Source organism: Cetorhinus maximus, chromosome 15 (genome assembly GCF_964194155.1).
Source record: "Cetorhinus maximus chromosome 15, sCetMax3.hap1.1, whole genome shotgun sequence".
Classification (NCBI taxonomy): domain Eukaryota; kingdom Metazoa; phylum Chordata; class Chondrichthyes; order Lamniformes; family Cetorhinidae; genus Cetorhinus; species Cetorhinus maximus.
The window spans coordinates 59,646,461-59,664,251 of record NC_135893.1 but is presented as its reverse complement, the minus strand read 5'-3'; the positions used below and the strand labels follow the sequence as shown (position 1 = coordinate 59,664,251).

Genomic DNA, 17,791 nt, shown 5'->3' with positions numbered 1-17,791 from the left:
GATTTGTGCAGACACCCCTGGTCTTCTTGCATTACCTTTGAAATTGCACCATTTAACATAATGTCTCTTTTCATACTTCCTATTAAAATATATCCCCTCACTTTTCTGTATTGAATTTCATCTGCCACACACCTCTCATTCCTACAGGCTGTCTGTGCCCTTTTTAAATCTGTTGCTAACTTGCTCACTGTTTACTACACTTCCAAATTTCGTGCCAACTTCAAATTTTAAAATAATGCCCTTACCCCCAAGTCCAAGTCACCAAGTCAGTAATGTACATCAAAAACAGAAGTAGTCCTAGTACTGAATCTGGGCAACTCCACTGTAGACCTTCCTCCAGTCCAAAAAACAGCCATACACCATAACTCCCCGAATGTAATTTAATGCCCTCCCCGGTGGCGGGTTTGATGGCGGCGATGTGGCGGGTGTGGGGTGGAATTTAATCAGACGGGAGGTCACCTTTCCACTTCCACCTTGATTAAGACTTAATCATCCCACTGGTATTACCCCAGCAGCGGACAGGGGCTCCCCATGCGGGGAGCACAACAAGCAAACCTGTGTGGGGGTCCCTCATTCAAAGACACCAAGTGTCTGATCTAGGGACCCAGCATCGGGAAGGGGAGCCCAATGACAGCCATCCTCCTGCCAATATTGCCGACCCCCCTGTCCACCCCTCCCCCTATCTTGACTCCCCTCCCACCATCACTCACGTGTGGCCTGTGATCTACTAGGCCTCGGGTGGGTATAATACCAGCAGCAGCCGCCACCTACCCAGTGGCACTGCTGTTCAATAGAGCTACTGGTCTCTGACAGGCCAGCAGCTCTTGGCAGGTGAGACATCCACCCCCTGGGGTCCTTGATCCTGTGGAAGATGTGCAACTGCCCAGTTAAGTGACTGAGGCACTTAATTAGGTGGGCCTTCCCTGAAAGAGGTGATGTGGGATTCCTACCGGCTGGACCCCCATTGCCTCCATTAAATCCAGCCCTAGATTTTATTCTTTAGCCAATTTTGTAACCATGCTGCTACTGCCCCTTTTACTCCATGAACTTCAAACTTGCTAACAAGCCTAATCTGTGGTACCTTATCGAATACTCAACTGCACTTCCCTCACCGTCCTCAGTGTTAACTCATCAAAAAGTGAAATCAAGTTAGTCAAGCACAATTTTGCCTGAACCAATACAAGAATAGAATACAGCGGATGCTGAAAATCTGGAATGTGTCCATTCCATTTTCTGCATCTCAGCTTTCAGCCCTTTCCCCACCCCCACTTCTCAGAACCACGATAATGTTACCCTTGACACCACCTCCCACCCTATGAGTTTCGAAGTCAACGGATCCTCCTCCGTCATTAATGCCACCTCCATCGGGATGCCACTACCAAACATATCTTTCTCTCCCCTTCCATCATTCCACAAGGGCCATTCCCTCCACAACACAACGGTTGACTACTCAATATGCCCCAACACCCACCACTTCCTATGGCATCTTTCTACGCAAGCAGAGATGCAACACATCCTTTTACCTCCTCCCTTCTCTACCATCCAAGGCCACAAACACTCCTTCCAGGTGAAACAACATTTTACTTATACTTTTAATTTAGTGTACCGCATTCACCACTCATTGATGTAGTACACTCTACACCCAAGAGAGCAAAAGTAAAATGTGCGACTGCTTTGCAGAGCACCTCTGTTCAGTACGTGTGATCCTGAGCTTTCAGTCACCTGCCATTTTATTTCTCCACCCAACTCCTACTCTGATCTTTCTGTCTTCAGCCTTATACACTGCTCCAATGCAGTTCAAGGAACAGCATCTCATCTTTCAACAAGGCATTTGACATCCTTCCAGACTGAACATTTGAGTTCAACCATTTTGGAGCATAACCTCTGCCCCTATTTTTTGTTGTTGGATGGCAGCTGTTGGCGACAATTCTGCTTTTCACATTTACACCTCCTCTAGACCCATCTTTTGTTTCTTTACTTGTCCCATTATCATTTCCTCTTGCCTTGCACCGACATATCTTATGTCACTTATTTTCTCCTGCCTTCCAATCCTATCATAGACCTCCCTTTGGTTATTTACCCCCTTCTATCACCTTTCCTTGCTTGCTTGGGGATGTAACAGTTAAGTCTGACAAAGTGTCATCAATCTGAAAAGTTGGGCAGAATTTTATGCTCTTTGGAAAAATTTCCAAGTCCTTGACCTGTATGGGTCAGAGGTACGCCAACAATTGGAATCTTCCAGGAGGTGCCCAATTAACAGGCTGCCTCCACATATGCCTCAACAGGGAGGGGTCATCCGACATTGGGAAGCTGGCACCGGGTTCTAGGGCTGTCATCTAACTGGGGCTTTAATTGACCTAATAGGCTGCCTGCCTCCTTGGAGCCAGTTGCCGGTTCCCACTGCCCACCCACCCCCAGCAAGATCAAATGGAAACAGAAACATGTCAAAGAGATAAACCCAATGCACAATTTTCAAAAATTCCACACCTTGCCCCTGACTGCCTCATCAGGTTTAGCCTGTTAACTGATTTTCCATGGATGCTGCCTAATGTGCTGAATATTTCTGTTTTTATTGCCCTTAACCAACCTATGCTGGTCCTCTTTTATTAGTCAATACTGTGAAACATTAGATCAGAACATGAGAAACAGAAGGAGTAGACCATAAGGCCCTTTGAGCCTGCTCCCCATTCAATGTGATCAAGACTGATGATCTACCTTAATTCCACTTACCTGCCCGCTCCGCATATCCCTCGATCCCCTGACACCCCAAACATCTATCCATCTCAGCTTTAAATATACTCAACAATGGAGTATCCACAGCCCTCGGGGACAGAGAATTACAAAGATTCACAACCTTTGAGTGAAGAAATTTTTCCTTATTTCAGTCCTAAATGTTCAGCTCCTTATTCTGAGGCTGTATCCCCTTGTTCGAGATTCCCCAGTTTGGGGAAACAACCTTTGAGTCTCTACCCTGTCAATCCCCTTCAGATGTTTCAATGAAATCACCTCTCATTCTTCTAAACTCTAGATAAGATAGGCCCAATTTATGCAGCCTCTCACACAACCTTCTCGTCCCACTAGGTAAACTTCGCTGTACCACTTCCAGGCAAGTATATCCTTCCTTACATGAGACTTCCAAAACTGCACACACTGCTCCAGATGTGGTCTTAACAAACCTGTACAATTGTAGCAAGGCTAGCTTATTGTTCTACTCCAATCTCCTAGCAATAAAGCCCAACATGCCATTTACCTTCCTAATTACTTTCTGTACCTGCATGCTGTGTGTTCCTTATACACCCAAGTCCCTCTGAACACCAACATTTAAAAGTTGCATGCCTTTTAAAAAATATTCTGCTTTTCTACTCTTACTACAAAAGTGAATAACCTCACACTTCCCCACATTATAGTCCATCTGCCATCTTGTCGTTGATTCACTTAAACTGCCTGAATCTCTTTACAGTCTCTTTGAGCCTTCCTCACTTTCATATTCCCACTTCGCTTTGTATCACCAGCAAACCTAGATACATTACATTGTCCAAATGGCTGTTGATTTTCTAAAAGCTCCCCACCATCAGTATTAAACTGACTGGCCAGTAATTGCTAGGTTTAATATTCTCCCTTATTTTTAAACAGGGGTGTAATATTGCAATCCTCCAGTCCTCTGGCATTACCCCAGTAACAAAGAGGATCGTGGCCAACGCCTTCAATAGTTTCATCCTTAATTCTGGAATGACTTCCAGGGCTATGGGGAGGAAATGGGGAATGACTGGATTACACTACCGAGTGCAGGCATAAACTCAATGGGTCAAATTACCACCTCCTGTGAAGCGATGACTCTATGACTATATTTCTTTCGGCGACCTAGGAGGCATTCCGTCGGAACAACTGAGATAGCATTTTAATTATTGCCAGCCTCGCTAGTACATCCTCTACTTTTTTTTGTCTCATTCAGTATCTTAACAAAGCTGTGGCAAATGTGCCATTCCCCAGCGGTGAAATCTTAAACTTTTAAGAAAAAAAAATCATCCACATTACATGATCTCAAACATAGGAGATGGTCTTAGACACAGTTCTAGATGCTAGCCATCTGCAATGAAAACTCACCTCTTCTGATTACATGTGGACTAGGACCAGTTGTGCTTGGTCCTGCAGCAACATTAAGCTGATTGGGCCCTATACCAGTTGGTTGTGATGGGTTCTGTCCTCCACTGGCTGTGCTAGCATCATTTCTCACAGGCGGCGGAGTGCTAGCAACGTCTTTGGACTTTGAAAGGCTGAAGGAAAAAGGATTATTGATATAAGATCTGAAGAGAATGTGAATTCTATAAAATGCAACATTCCACAAAAGATTCAAAGCTGTTTGATTCAGACGCTTGTCTATTTTAATTATCCACTAGAATTAATTCAAGGTGCTGAAATACTTGAAGTTGCTGGATCCCACAACTGTTTGAACTAAATAAAATCACTTTTAAACTAAATAAAATCACTTTTAAACATCAGTGAAAGTGAAAAGAGAGAGATTAAGACAAATTAGTATTGAAAATAACTAGAAAATTAAACTTCTCGGAGAGTTGCCTCATCAAATCCTATCAGGTACAGTTCAGCAGTGCTATAACTGATGGTGTGAGTGAGACAAAAGCAATTCCCTGAATTTTCTATATGTCTTAGTTCTGATGAAGGGTCATACGGACTCAAAACGTCAACTGTATCCCTCTCCGCAGATGCTGTCAGACCTGCTGAGTTTTTCCAGGTAATTTTGTTTTTGTTCTAGATTTCCAGCATTCGCAGTATTTTGCTTTTATCCCTGAAATCATTTTCCCTAATCTATCACTAACATGGTGATTCAGTAACTAATGTGCTAGAGTCTGATTAAAGACATTAAAGATCTTTGCCAGCTACAATGCAGGGGTAGACATTGTGAGAAGACTAGAAGAAAAAGAGGGCAGGAAAGGGAGGAATGGGTTGTAAACATCTCTGTTTGACTAAGTTGCAGAAGTCCAATCTAGCGGACCAAAAGGAAAAAAAAACAGGTAAAATATAGTCAGTGATTTTTTTTTGAGTGTAACTTTAGTGGCGTTTAGAGTGGTTTCTAGCCAAACTTATATACTACACCTTTCACAAAGGTTACAGAAGTCAGCCCAGACATATCTTATTCAATTTGGTTTCAAAATCTATTGTAATGAATCTCGCTCAAAGAAAATCAACTTTTTCATCAGATCTGTAATCTGTCTCTGATTTCACTTTATCATTCCCCAATGTTAGCAGCTCCAACCTTCTTTGAAACGAGCCACACCCTAGTCTACCCCCTCCATGAAATCTACAAAACAACCACCCCCCACCCCTTTAGCACATCTTCAACTTTCAAAGCAAACATAGCTGGTCTAACCAGTAACACTGGTATAGCCAGTTTCTGTAAATTTGTGCCGAGGGTTAGAATATACTTTGCAGTGAAACTAGAGCAAGGCAGAACATGTTGATGCACAACTCTGGGAAGCAACAAACAAGGCTACTGCCAAACTCAGAACACAGCTGAAGTGCTGAGGGAAAGCCACAAAGTTTGGCTTGATTAGAAATAGAAAACACTCATATACTAAATGGGTAAACTCTTCTTAACCCAATCCATACCATAGGAAACTTTGTTCGTGTGATGGGATGGAGATGTAAATCATTAAAACAGTGCAGTTTAGACAGGAAATCTACCATTTGTGTATTTCTTTAAGTATTGCTGGTATTGTCACATTCAGGTGAACCCTTTAACCGTTTAAAAATACCTAAAGAATTCCTGTAGTTGGATGACTCACGTCTCCACAACCAGTAACTCAAGAGAAAACACACCTATTTTACCCAGTGCCGGAAATTGAAAAAACTTAAATTGAAACACGCCTTCAACACAGTTGCTAGAACTCTTGCATGAGCATGGCATAGTTGTACAACGGTCAAATATCTGTAAATTCCATTTAAATATCATCTGGAATGTTCATGTTTCTTTAAAAGATATTGGCTCAGCCTGCTGTACATGTGAAAGGACAGGAAATGGGTGTGGCATCTGATTAGGCCAAGTTACTTTCTCAAAGAAATAACCACAAGGATTCCATTTGGGGAATGCTATAGTTGCTCCCCCTGCCTCTCCTTGATGCATTAAAAGAAAAGATCAGCCAGATGGGACCAGCAGACGACACCATCTGTTGTCAGGAAGACACTGCGTTGGAGGGACAGAAGTGGGGCCCACAGAAATGCTCTAGACTAGGTTCATGGCTGAAACACTCCAATTCAGGGATTCTTCTGGTCCCAGCATAATTGGCCTACTTACATGCTCTGCATTTTCAGCCAGGCTTATCAGGCATGCCTGCACGTCACCTGTTTAGTACTGCAGTTTTCTCCCCACTTCCAAGCAGTTGCCTATATGTTAACACTGTTGGTGCTGCCATTATGCATATGATTTGGCTCCAAGATCTGACTGTGTCAGGGGCTTGAGACAGTGGCAGGGTTAGTGGAGCGGGGACACTTATTTTGGGCCCACTAATGCATGATTACAAATATCAAGTTCTAGTTCTTTTGGTCCAATGACTACTGCACTTAGCGTAACCTTCCACAGAACTGCAACCAAGTAAACTTGGAGCAACGGCAGCTTCTAGTTGGTAAAAGGACATTCCATGCCGCATAACTAATGGAAATATTGATATTTAGTCTGCTGCCATTCCAAACGTGTTACCATCCTAAATCCAGAAAAACCAGCCAAAGCCCAGAAAAGTTACTGTCACAATATCCTGCGCTCTGCACAATGGTCAAACGTTTACCCTTTACTAGATAAAACTGGTTTTAGAAGCCCCACCCTCAAATAAGCATGCAGGCTTTAGAGAAGGAAGAAACTGCTCTGACGAGGTCAAATGTTGCACTACCAACATTGTGCTGGGGTTCTAGAAGCAGTAAGACTGGAGCTGCCTTCATAGGCTTGTCATTGACACATAACACTGTCTGGTGTGAAGAGCTGCCATTGAAGCTTTCAACCAACATTCAATGCTGCAAAATTCTTAGACTTAACAATAGCCTAATGAGCAACTGTAAGTTCCACATCTTTGGTAAGAACAGCTGAACACAGACATTCATAAACGGTCTGCCACAGGGCTCAGTGTGTGTGAGAAACTTTTTCAAAATCTATATAGCAAGCATGCCCTACATGAAATCCTGGAATTTCGTATATGCCAATGTCATAGCACTGTTGACAGGCATCCATATTTGAGGAAGTAGGATGCTCACAAATGACCTGGACTACTGGAATACTACTTCTGGGCTTGGTGCCTCCACCCCAAGAAGACAGTTGTGTCTGCGTTTGGTCTCAACAACAATTCTGTCAGATAAGAACTCAATGTTTCCTTCTGTGGAAGGCAACTTACCCATGACCCCACCCCAAAATACCTGTGCATCCCCCTTGGACTGGAGGCTCACCTATCAGCTTCACCTCACCATGACTGTCCAAAAGTAAAAAAAAGTGTGAACCTGGCCCTAAAACCCAATGGATAACATGGGGGAATTAAGCACAACCAGAATGCATCATACTGCAACAGTGGCCCTAGTCTGCTCTGTAAAATACTGCTCTTCTGCCTTATGGTCCTGCAGCCATGACACAAAGTTCATAGGCATGCAGCTAAATATTGCCATGACAACCGTGTCAGGGATGTTCAAGTCCATTTCAACTGAGTGGCTCCCCTATTATCCCACACTGACCTGCCTGACATTCAATGCTATCATGTTACGTGGGATGAAACAAAATCATGGGCAACAGCAACCTTCCCATTCATGAAGACCTGAAAAATCCATCAAAGAAGTACTTAAAATTGTGCTAGCCATTTTGAGAGGCAGTAGCCAATATTCATGCAACTCACTATCCAGTTGGATGAAATGGTAGGACACAAGCAGCATGAAGAACCAGCACCTCAAAAGTGTATCATCAAAGGCAATGGACAGAGCTCAAACAAATCCATACAGGGTGTGTACAATGCAGCCACCTGCTTCACAACTGGACAATGAGGGACAACCTGGTGAGATTGCAGCCATGAGTCTCAGACCATGGAATATATCATATCAACTTGTCCACTAAGATCTGTTGCGGAAGACACTTAATTTCTCCACTAGACATCACAGGAGACCATAAAGTGGATAGCCAAACTAGACATTCTGTTATAAGCTTTTTCCAGTCATATGAAAGTAGTTGTATACTGATAATGGATTGTATCTGAGGAAAAATTTAATTTTTTTTTTAAACTTCAACTCCACCTAATTACTGTCATGTATTTAGCACCAAAAGATCTGTCGCAACAAATCTGCAAAATAGAGTTCAAAAACTGGACATTACTTTGCTATGACTGTTGGGGCTGCTCATTAAATACATTTGGACAGACCTCAGATAGTCAATTTCATAAAAGTCCCAATCTGATTTTTCCCCAGGATTGTTAGGCTGGGAATAGGCGTTGGCATCATTTTAACGTGTTTTGATCCATTCCCAACCATATGCAAATGTCAAAAGATCACATGTAGCATATCAAATATTGCAATCTGAAAATACCATCACTAATTAAAACCAAAGGATGTGATAATGATTAGATCAGAAGTTAGTATGGAACATGGAGTACTTGACTGTTTCTACAGGAGTGCATGCACAGACACACACACATACATGCATGAAAATTTGAAAATCTACCTGCAGTCCAGGAACAATCTTAAAATGGTTTGTATTGGACATATCATAAATTTAATCTCTATAAAAATTAGCTAATTGTATCTTTCATCAAATGTGACGTTAGAGGGAGGCAGTGGCGTAGTGGTAGTGTCACCAGACTAATAATTCAGAGACCCAGGCTCTGGGGACATGGATTTGATTCCCACCTTGGCAGATAGTGGAATATAAGTTCAACTAATAAATCTGGAATTAAAAAACTCAGTAATAGCGACCATGAAACCATTGTCAATTGTCACAAAGACCCATCTGGCTCACCAATGCCCTGCAGGGAAGAAAATCCACTGTGCTTACCTGCTTACATGTGACTCCAGAGGTTTGATATAACTGAGAGGCTTGTTAAGCCATTTCAAAATCTACAATAAGGAATGAAACGGGATGGACCATCCAGCATCAGCTTAGGCAACAGAAATGACAATAGCAAACCCAGCCCTGTCAATCCTGCAAAGTCCTCCTTGAGAACATCTGGGGGTTTGTGCCAAAATTGGGACAGCTGTCCCACTAATCAAGCAACAGCCTGATATTGTCTGTAAGGTATGATTCTGTGAGAATGACTATGTACCAGACACCACCATCCCACCAGAAACGGCAGCACAGCAGTATACAGTCGGGAAGGAGTTCCCTGGTATCAGGTCAAACATGGGCAAGGAAACCATCTGCTGATTACAGTCTATCATCCCCCCTCAGCTGATGAATCTGTACTCTTCCCTGTTAAACACCACTTGGAGAAAGCACTGAGGGTGGCTAGGGCACAGAATATACCCTGGGTGGGTGACTTCAATGTCCGTCACCAAGAGTGGCTCGGTAGCACTACTACTAACCAAGCTGGCCGGGTCCTAAAGGACATAGCTGCTCAACTGGGTCTTCGGCAGGTGGTGAGGGAACCAATAAGAGAGAAGAACTTACTTGATTTCGCCCTCACCAGTCTACCTGTCGCAGATGCATCTGTCCATGACAGTATTGGTGGGAGTGACAACTGCAATTTGCTTGTGGAGGTGAAGTCTTCACATTGAGGAGACCCTCCATCATGTTGTGTCCGATTACCACCCTGCTGACTGGGATAGATTTCGATCAGGTCTAGCAACTCAAAACTGGCCATCTATGAGGTGCTGTGGGCCATCAGCAGCAGCAGAATTGTATACAACCACAATCTGCAAACTCATGGCCTGGCATATCCCCCACTCTACCAGTACCATCAAACCAGGTGATCAACCGTGGTTCAATGAAGAATGCAGGAGGGCATGCCAGGAGCAGCACCAGGATATCTAAAAATGAGGTATCAACTTGGTGAAGCTACAACACATGACTACTTGCATGTGATAGACAGAGCTAAGTGATCCCAAAAACAATTTTTGAACTGTCAAATGCATTCTGACACTCCAGTGTCCTTGAAATTTCTTGTTATTTTTTAGCAGCTCGGTCCATGGAGTAACCATACTGCTAAAAATTGATAACTTCCAATAAAATCCACTCATGCCTAGAAATCTCAAAACTTCCCGTATCATCGTAGGCACTGGGAAATTCACAATAGCCTTTATTTTCATATCTCGTGGGGCCACCTGACCATGTCCAATGGTGTGACCCAAATATGTAACCTGTGCTTTTGCAAATTCACTCTAAGCCAAGTTCACTGCCAATTTAGCTTCCTGCAATCAATCAAACAGTTCTTTCAGATATTGTAAATGCTCCTCTCACGTTTGATTGAAAACTACCAAGTCGTTAATATAAACAGCAAATTGCTCAGTCTTGCAATTTCTTTGTTTGTCAGTCTTTGAAATGTTGCTGGTGCATTCTTCATACCAAATGGCATAACTTTAAACTGATATAGTCCATCTGGCGTTACAAAAGCTGATATCTCTTTCACTCTTTCCGATAACGGTACTTGCCAATATCCTTGTGATAAACTTTGATTGTCTCACTTTCTCAATACAATCTTCCAACTGTGGAACAGGATATGAATCCGCTTTTGTCACTGCAGTCGCTTTTCCATAATCCACACAGAGTCTTTGCATTCCATCGGTTTCAGCACCATCACAATAGGTGAACTCCAATTACCGCAACTAGGCTCTAGGATGTCATTCTGAAGCATGAATTCAATTTTTTTTTTGCACTTGAGCTAATTTTACTCAATTTAATCTATAAAGATGTTGCCTTAATGAAATTGAATTGGCCATATCTACATTATGTATAGCCAAATTTGTTTTCCCCAGCTTATTCCTACAAGTGGCTTTGTGTGACTGCAATAGCTTTTCCAAATCACTGACATTTGTCTGGAAGGTAACTCAATATTTCATTTAAATTTTTAAGCACTCCCTGAGTGTCCAATTTAATTAGAGAAAAGTGAATTTCAGAATCCTTCATTTCTACCTCCTTTTCCTTATCTACCACTATTATTACGTCCTTCTGGTTATCTTCCCTATCAAAGTACTTTTTAAGCATATTTACACGACATATCCTCTGTTTTTTTTTTCTTTCTGGGGTATTTATTAAATAATTTACTTCACTCAGTCTCTTCTCAATTCAGTAAGACCCATTAAAGGTTGCCTTTAAAGGTTCGCCTGACACTGGCATCAAGACTAACAAGTTCTCTCCAGCAACAAAATGACGAGCTTCTGCCCTCTTATCTGCACTCATTATCATCAATTTCTGTGATATCTTTAAATGTTTTTTAGCTGATTCACATGCACTGCTTAATCTTTCTTTAAATTTTGTCACATAGTCCAGGACAGTAGTTTCTGAACTTTGACCCACTAGTTTCCCCAGAATCAATTTAAGTGGTCCCCTTACTTCATAACCATAGACGAATTCAAAAGGACTAAACCTTGTCAATTCGTTAGGGGCATCATTAATAGCAAATAACAAGAATGGAATCCCTTGACCCCAGTCCTGTGGATAAGTCTTGACTATATGCTCTCATCATAGTTTTTTAAAGTTTGATGCCATCTCTCTAAAGCACCTTGTGATTTGGGGTGATAAGCTGAGGACTTAAGCTGCTTTATTCCCAGGCTGTTCATTACTTCCTTAAACAGCTGTGACATGAAATTCAAACCTTAATCTAACTGTATTTCTTTTGGTAACACATATCTTGTAAAGAATTTGGTCAACTCCTCTGCAATCCTCTTTGCTCTAATTTCGTAAAGGTATCACTTCTGGAAATCTTGTGGACACATCCATAATTGTCAGCAAGTGCTGATTTCCACTTTTGGGCTTAGGGAGGGGGCCTACACAATCAATCAGGACCCTGGTAAAGGTTCCTAAAATGCTGGAATCGGAATTAAAGGTGCAGGTTTAATCACTGCTTGAGGTTTTCCTATCACCTGATATGCGTGACATGTTCTACAGAATTTGACCACATCTTTATGCAGCCCAGTTCAATAAAAATGTTTTTATATGTTAGCTTGAGTTTCCTAATTCCTAAATGTCCAGCTATTGGAATTTCATGAGCCGCTCTTAATATTTCATTTCTGTATCCAGATGGTATTATTTGATATACTACCACCTGCTTTTCATCTGCCAGAACATGAGATGGTCTCCATTTCCTCATTAACACGTATTTTTAAGGTCATAATGCTCTGGAATGCATTCTGCCTGTTTCTGAATAAGCTGTCTGGTATAACTGCTTTATTCATGCTGCAGCTGTATAGAATCTTGGTTAGGCCACACTTGGAATATTGCGTGCAATTCTGGTCATCACAGTACCAGAAGGATATGGAGGCATTGGAGAGGGTGCAGAGGAGGTTTACCAGGATGCTGACTGGTCTGGAGGTTATTAGCTATGAGGAGAGGTTGAAGAAACTCGGATTGTTCTCACTAGAGCGACAGAGATTGAGGGGCGACTTGATAGAAGTTTACAAAATTATGAGTGGCATGGACAGAGTAGATAGTCAGAAGTTTTTTCCCAGGGTGGAAGAGTCAATTACTAGGGGACATAGATTTAAGGTGAGAGGAGAAAACTATAAAGGTGATGTGTGGGGCAAGTTTTTTACGCAGAGGGTAGAGAGTGTCTGGAATTCGCTGCCAGAGGAGGTGGTGGAAGCAGGTACGACAGTGGTGTTTAAGAGGCAGCTTGACAAATACATGAATAGGATGGGAATAGAGGGATACGGACCCCGGAAGTGCAAAATGTTTTAGTTGACGGGCAATATGATCGGCGCAGGCTTGGAGGGCTGAAGGGCCTGTTCCTGTGCTGTACTTTTCTTTGTTCTTTGTTCTATTCATGGATTCTTCTGCTGTAACTCCACTAATTTCACTGAACTAAACCCTTTTTAAAAAATTCATTCATGGGATGTAGGCTTCGCTGGCATTTATTGCCCATCCCTAATTGCCCTTCAGAAGGTGGTGGTGAGCTGCCTCCTTGAACCGTCACAATTAATTTGCTGTAGATACACCCACAGTGCTGTTAGGAAGGGAGTTGCAGGATTTTGACCCAGTGACAGTGAAGGAACGGCGATATATTTCCAAGTCAGGATGGTGAGTGACTCGGAGGGGAATTTCTAGGTGGTGGTGTTCCTATCTATCTGCGCCCTTGTCCTTCTAGATGGTAGTGGTGGTGGGTTTGGAAGGTGCTGTTGAAGGAGCCTTGGTGAATTCCTGCAGTGCATCTTGTAGATGTTACACACTGCTGCCACTGTGCATTGGTGGTGGAGGGAGTGAATGTTTGTAGGTGTGGTGCCAATCAAGCGGGCTACTTTGTCCTGGATGGTGTCAAGCTTCTTGGGTATTGAGGGAGCTGCACTCATCCAGGCAAATGGGGAATATTCCATCACATTCCTGACTTGTGCCTTGTAGGTGGTGGACAGGCTTTGGGGAGTCAAGAGGTGGGTTACGCGTCGCACGGTTCCTAGCCTCTGACCTGCTCTTGTAGCCACAGTATTTTTATGGCTAGTCCAGTTCAGTTTCTGGTCAATGGTAACCCCCAGGATGTTGATAGTGGGAGATTCAATGATGGTAATGCCATTGAACATCAAGGGGCGATAGTTGGATTCTCTCTTGTTGGAGATGGTCATTGCCAAGCACTTGTGTGACACGAATGTTACTTGCCACTTGTCAGCCCAAGCCTGGACATTGTCCAGGTCTTGCTGCATTTGGACATGGACTGCTTCAGCATCTGAGGAGTCACAAATGGTGCTGAACATTGTGCAATCATCAGCGAACATCCCCACTTCTGACCTTCTGAAGGAAGGTCATTGATGAAGCAGCTGAAGATGGTTGAGCCGAGGACACTACTCTTAGGAACTCCTGAGGTGATGTCCTGAAGTTGAGATGACTGACCCTCCAACACCCACAGCCATCTTCCTTTATGCTAGGTATGACTCCAACCAGCCGAGAGTTTCCCCTGATTCCCATTGACTCCAGTTTTGCTAGGGCTCCTTGATGCCACACTCAGTCAAATGCAGCCTTGATGTTACGGGTAGTCTCTCTCACCTCACCTTCAGCCTCACTCTCTCTCACCTTCTCTTCCTGAACAATCTTTTCAAATACAGATCCAACTAACTGGGTTTCAGTATCTTTCCTGTCTTTTAGATTCTTCCTCATCCTGTTTCAGCCTGAGTTTGTGATCTCATTACTACACAATCCGGAAACAATTCAGGATGCTCTTTCTACAACATTTCTGTCGATTGCATCTCCAAAGGCTGCTCGAACTACAGTAGGCATCACCAACATCTGTGACCTGGGATAAATTGAACCCCTGCAATAGGCAATTTTTCCACTACCCCAACAATCACCTTGCCTGTTTTCAACCTACTTTTTAAATTTGCCTTACACCATGGAATATGCTTAGTAGCTCCATGAATTCCACTTATTAATACCCTTTCCTGCAATACCTGCTCTGGAAAACAAATAACACTATCCCATAACATTAAGGACTGGCTAGCCCCCATGTCCCTTAAAATTTTGATATCTTTGCCTGCTCCACCCTGTACACATGGATTGACATTCCCTTCAGGTATATAAAATCTTTAAACACTTCTACAACATGCCCTTCAGATCTCCCTTGGGTGAGTTGTGAACACATTCCCACTTCTCTACCTACCACTGATTCTTCCTGCTCCACCTGTACACAAACCACTGGTTTTTCCTGCCTCTGGATCTCCAAACACACAGTGCTCTTGTTTCCAGAACATTTCTGAGTTCCAATTACTGCAATAGGTTTTCCTTATGACCTCCAATACATTGACTTTGTGTGCCCAACCTTATACAATGGAAAACATTTGAGTCTTCTTCAGGTGTCACTTCCACCCTCAGCAGCTTCCTTTCTGGTCTGAGGAGAAATTCCCTGAGAACACCTAGCTGTTCCTTCTCTTCCCTGACTACCTGCCTTCCTTTCACTTTCCCATTTTCTATCCTTGGATTTAAAAGGATGACAGCAAAAAGGTTTTGATCTATGGGCTTGCTCATAATCATCAGCTATCTCTGCTGCTTGCCTAGCTGTTTTAACCCTCTGTTCTTCTCCATGGGTTCTAACTACAGGAGGAAGTGAATCTTTGAATTCTTCCAAAAGAATTACATCACTAAGAGCTGCATATGCTGTCTCTACTTTTAATACCTGTATCCAAAGGTCAAATTACTTTGTTTTACTCTCTCAAATTCAATACAAGTCTGTTCAGGCTGTTTCCTTACATTCTTAAATTTCTACCTGTATGCCTCAGGAACCAACTCATATGCACTCAGAATAGCCTTTTTTACTACATATTCCCCAGATACTTCTTCTGAAAGTGATGCATATACCTCTTAAACTCTACCTATCAACCTAGACTGTAAAAGCAATGTCCAGGTTTCTTGTGGCCATTTCATTTGCTTTGCTATCTTCTCAAATTAAATAAAATACACCTCTACATCCCTTTCCTCAAACTTTGGAAGATCCTGCACAAATTTAAACATCTCCCCACTGGGTTCTGGTCTGGAAATAAGTCCTTCCCTATCTTCTAGTACCTCTATTTTAACTGCCAGCCATTTAAGCTGGTGCTCTCTTTCTCTCCTTTTCTCTTTCCTCCTCTGCTAACTTCTCCATTTCCAATTCCCTTTCCTGTCTTCTTTCTCTCTCTGCCTTTCTGCTTACTCCCTTTGAAATGCTCATTCCCTTTTCTTTTGCCTCTAATTTAAATTTGTTCATTTCCATTGCTTGTTCAAGTTCAAGCTTTTTCATTTGTAATTGAAGTTTCACTACCTCTAGCTGTGACTCTCAAGTTTCCTGTATCCCTTCCAATTTCAAATGTTGCACTATTCCTTTAATTATGTCAGCTTTCTTCGCCCAATCCTAATTGCAACTTATTCGCCAATTCTGTTAACTGAGCTTTGGTTGCTTTTTGTAAAAAATGGTTACACCTTCTACTCCCAGATGTCTAAGAAATTGCTAAAGCCATGTTTGCAATCTAACCACTTTAAAATCCCTCAACGCCAACTCCTGAGTTCAATGTTCTTCTTGAACCCGTAGCCTTGAGATTCACCAATTCCAAGCCAATCAAGGATTTTTTAAAATCCCAAAGAACTCCTAATTTTGTTATGTTTTGGCAGATGGTAATTGCCAGACTGACCAAATTCCAAAGGGAAACTTGGCCAAGCTTTCACAACGATTTGCAATTTGTATTTTATTACGAGAAGGTATGTGCACCAAAGTCAGAAGTAGAGTCCACCACCACTTTTGGAGATTTTAAATATTACATTAAAACATTTATTAACGAAAAGAAAAGAACACAAACACATAAGATTACTGTTACGCAGGTAAATTTAGTCGTACAACGTTTCCCAAAAGATTTCTACTTAACTAGTCTCCCAAATAAACACCCTTTCCCAGGCAACAGTCCAAATAGATTCTTAATCTATAAAACATCCAGTAATATTACAAGGCATCCACTGTTGCCATAAGGGAGGTATTTCACAGCTTCTCTCTCCCTCGACAAAGGAAATCCAAGGCTTTTAACAAAACCTTGCTTTCTAGAACAAACAAGCAGTTCTCTGGGTGGCTAGAGGCTGTTTTTCAGCCTGTATTCGCACAGCCCACCTTTCAAGGTCTCACATGGCCACTCACCTCAGAGTTTTCAATCTTCCCTTAAATCTATTTACTTCCCTTTTATCTCTAAATGCATTGTTTTAAACTTTCTTTGGAAGTTACCTTTCCCAGAATATAAAAATCTTTTATGTTGTTATTATGACCAGCACTCTGGGGGAAAAATAAACTTAACAACTTTGCCTTATTTATTTACGATTTTGCCTGTTATGCCCTCTTTTGAAATTCAACAGCTAACAATTCACTTCTCACTTATCTCCTAATGCAAATTCCCATTGATACCATATCTACTGGGATCGCATCTTAGCTTGCCCATCTCCATTTCAAAATGCCCGTTTTTATACCTAACCCCTTTGATGATTCCAAACTTGCAGTCTGACTGTCTTCAGTTTAATTAGATTAGTCACACACACGCACAGCCCCCACAAGCCTGTTTCCGCATCCCACAGTAATAAATAAAAATGATATTCTCTTTACACTAGCAATACTGGAGTCAATGGGAATCAAGGGGAAAACTCTCCACTGGTTGGAGTCATACCTAGCACAAAGGTAGATCCGGGGAGGTTGTTGGAGGTCAATCATCTCAGTCTCAGGACTTCATTGCAGGAGTCCTTCAGTGTGTTTCAATAGGCCCAACCACCTTCAGCTGCTCCATCAATGACCTTCCCTCCATCATGATGTCAGAAGTAGGGATGTTTGCTGATGATTGCACAATGTTTAATACCATTCGCGATTCCTCAGATACTGAAGCAGTCCGTGCCAATATGCAGCAAGACCTGGATAACATTCAGGCTTGGGCTGACAAGTGGCAAGTAACATTCGCACCACACAAGTGCCAGGCAATGACCATCTCCAACAAGAGAGAATCCAACAATCGCCCCATAACATTCAATGGCGTTACCATTGCTGAATCCCCCACCATCTATATCCGAAGGCTACCATTGACCAGAAACTGAAATGGAACAGCCATATAAATACATTGGCTACAAGAGTAGGCCAGAGGCTGGGAATTCTGCAGTTAGTAACTCACCTCCCGACTCCCCAAAGCC

General features: G+C 42.4%; 1 protein-coding gene across 5 annotated transcripts in view; it reads right to left on the bottom strand.

Annotated features, from left to right (window-relative positions):
• Positions 1-17,791, bottom strand: part of arhgap17a (Rho GTPase activating protein 17a) — a 215,293-nt gene that overhangs the window by 10,344 nt on the left and 187,158 nt on the right. For all 5 annotated transcript variants that reach the window (XM_078558484.1, XM_078558485.1, XM_078558486.1 and 2 more), the window contains one exon: positions 4,105-4,274. In XM_078558484.1, coding sequence (XP_078414610.1) covers positions 4,105-4,274 — 170 coding nt within the window. The remainder of the gene's footprint in view (positions 1-4,104; positions 4,275-17,791) is intronic.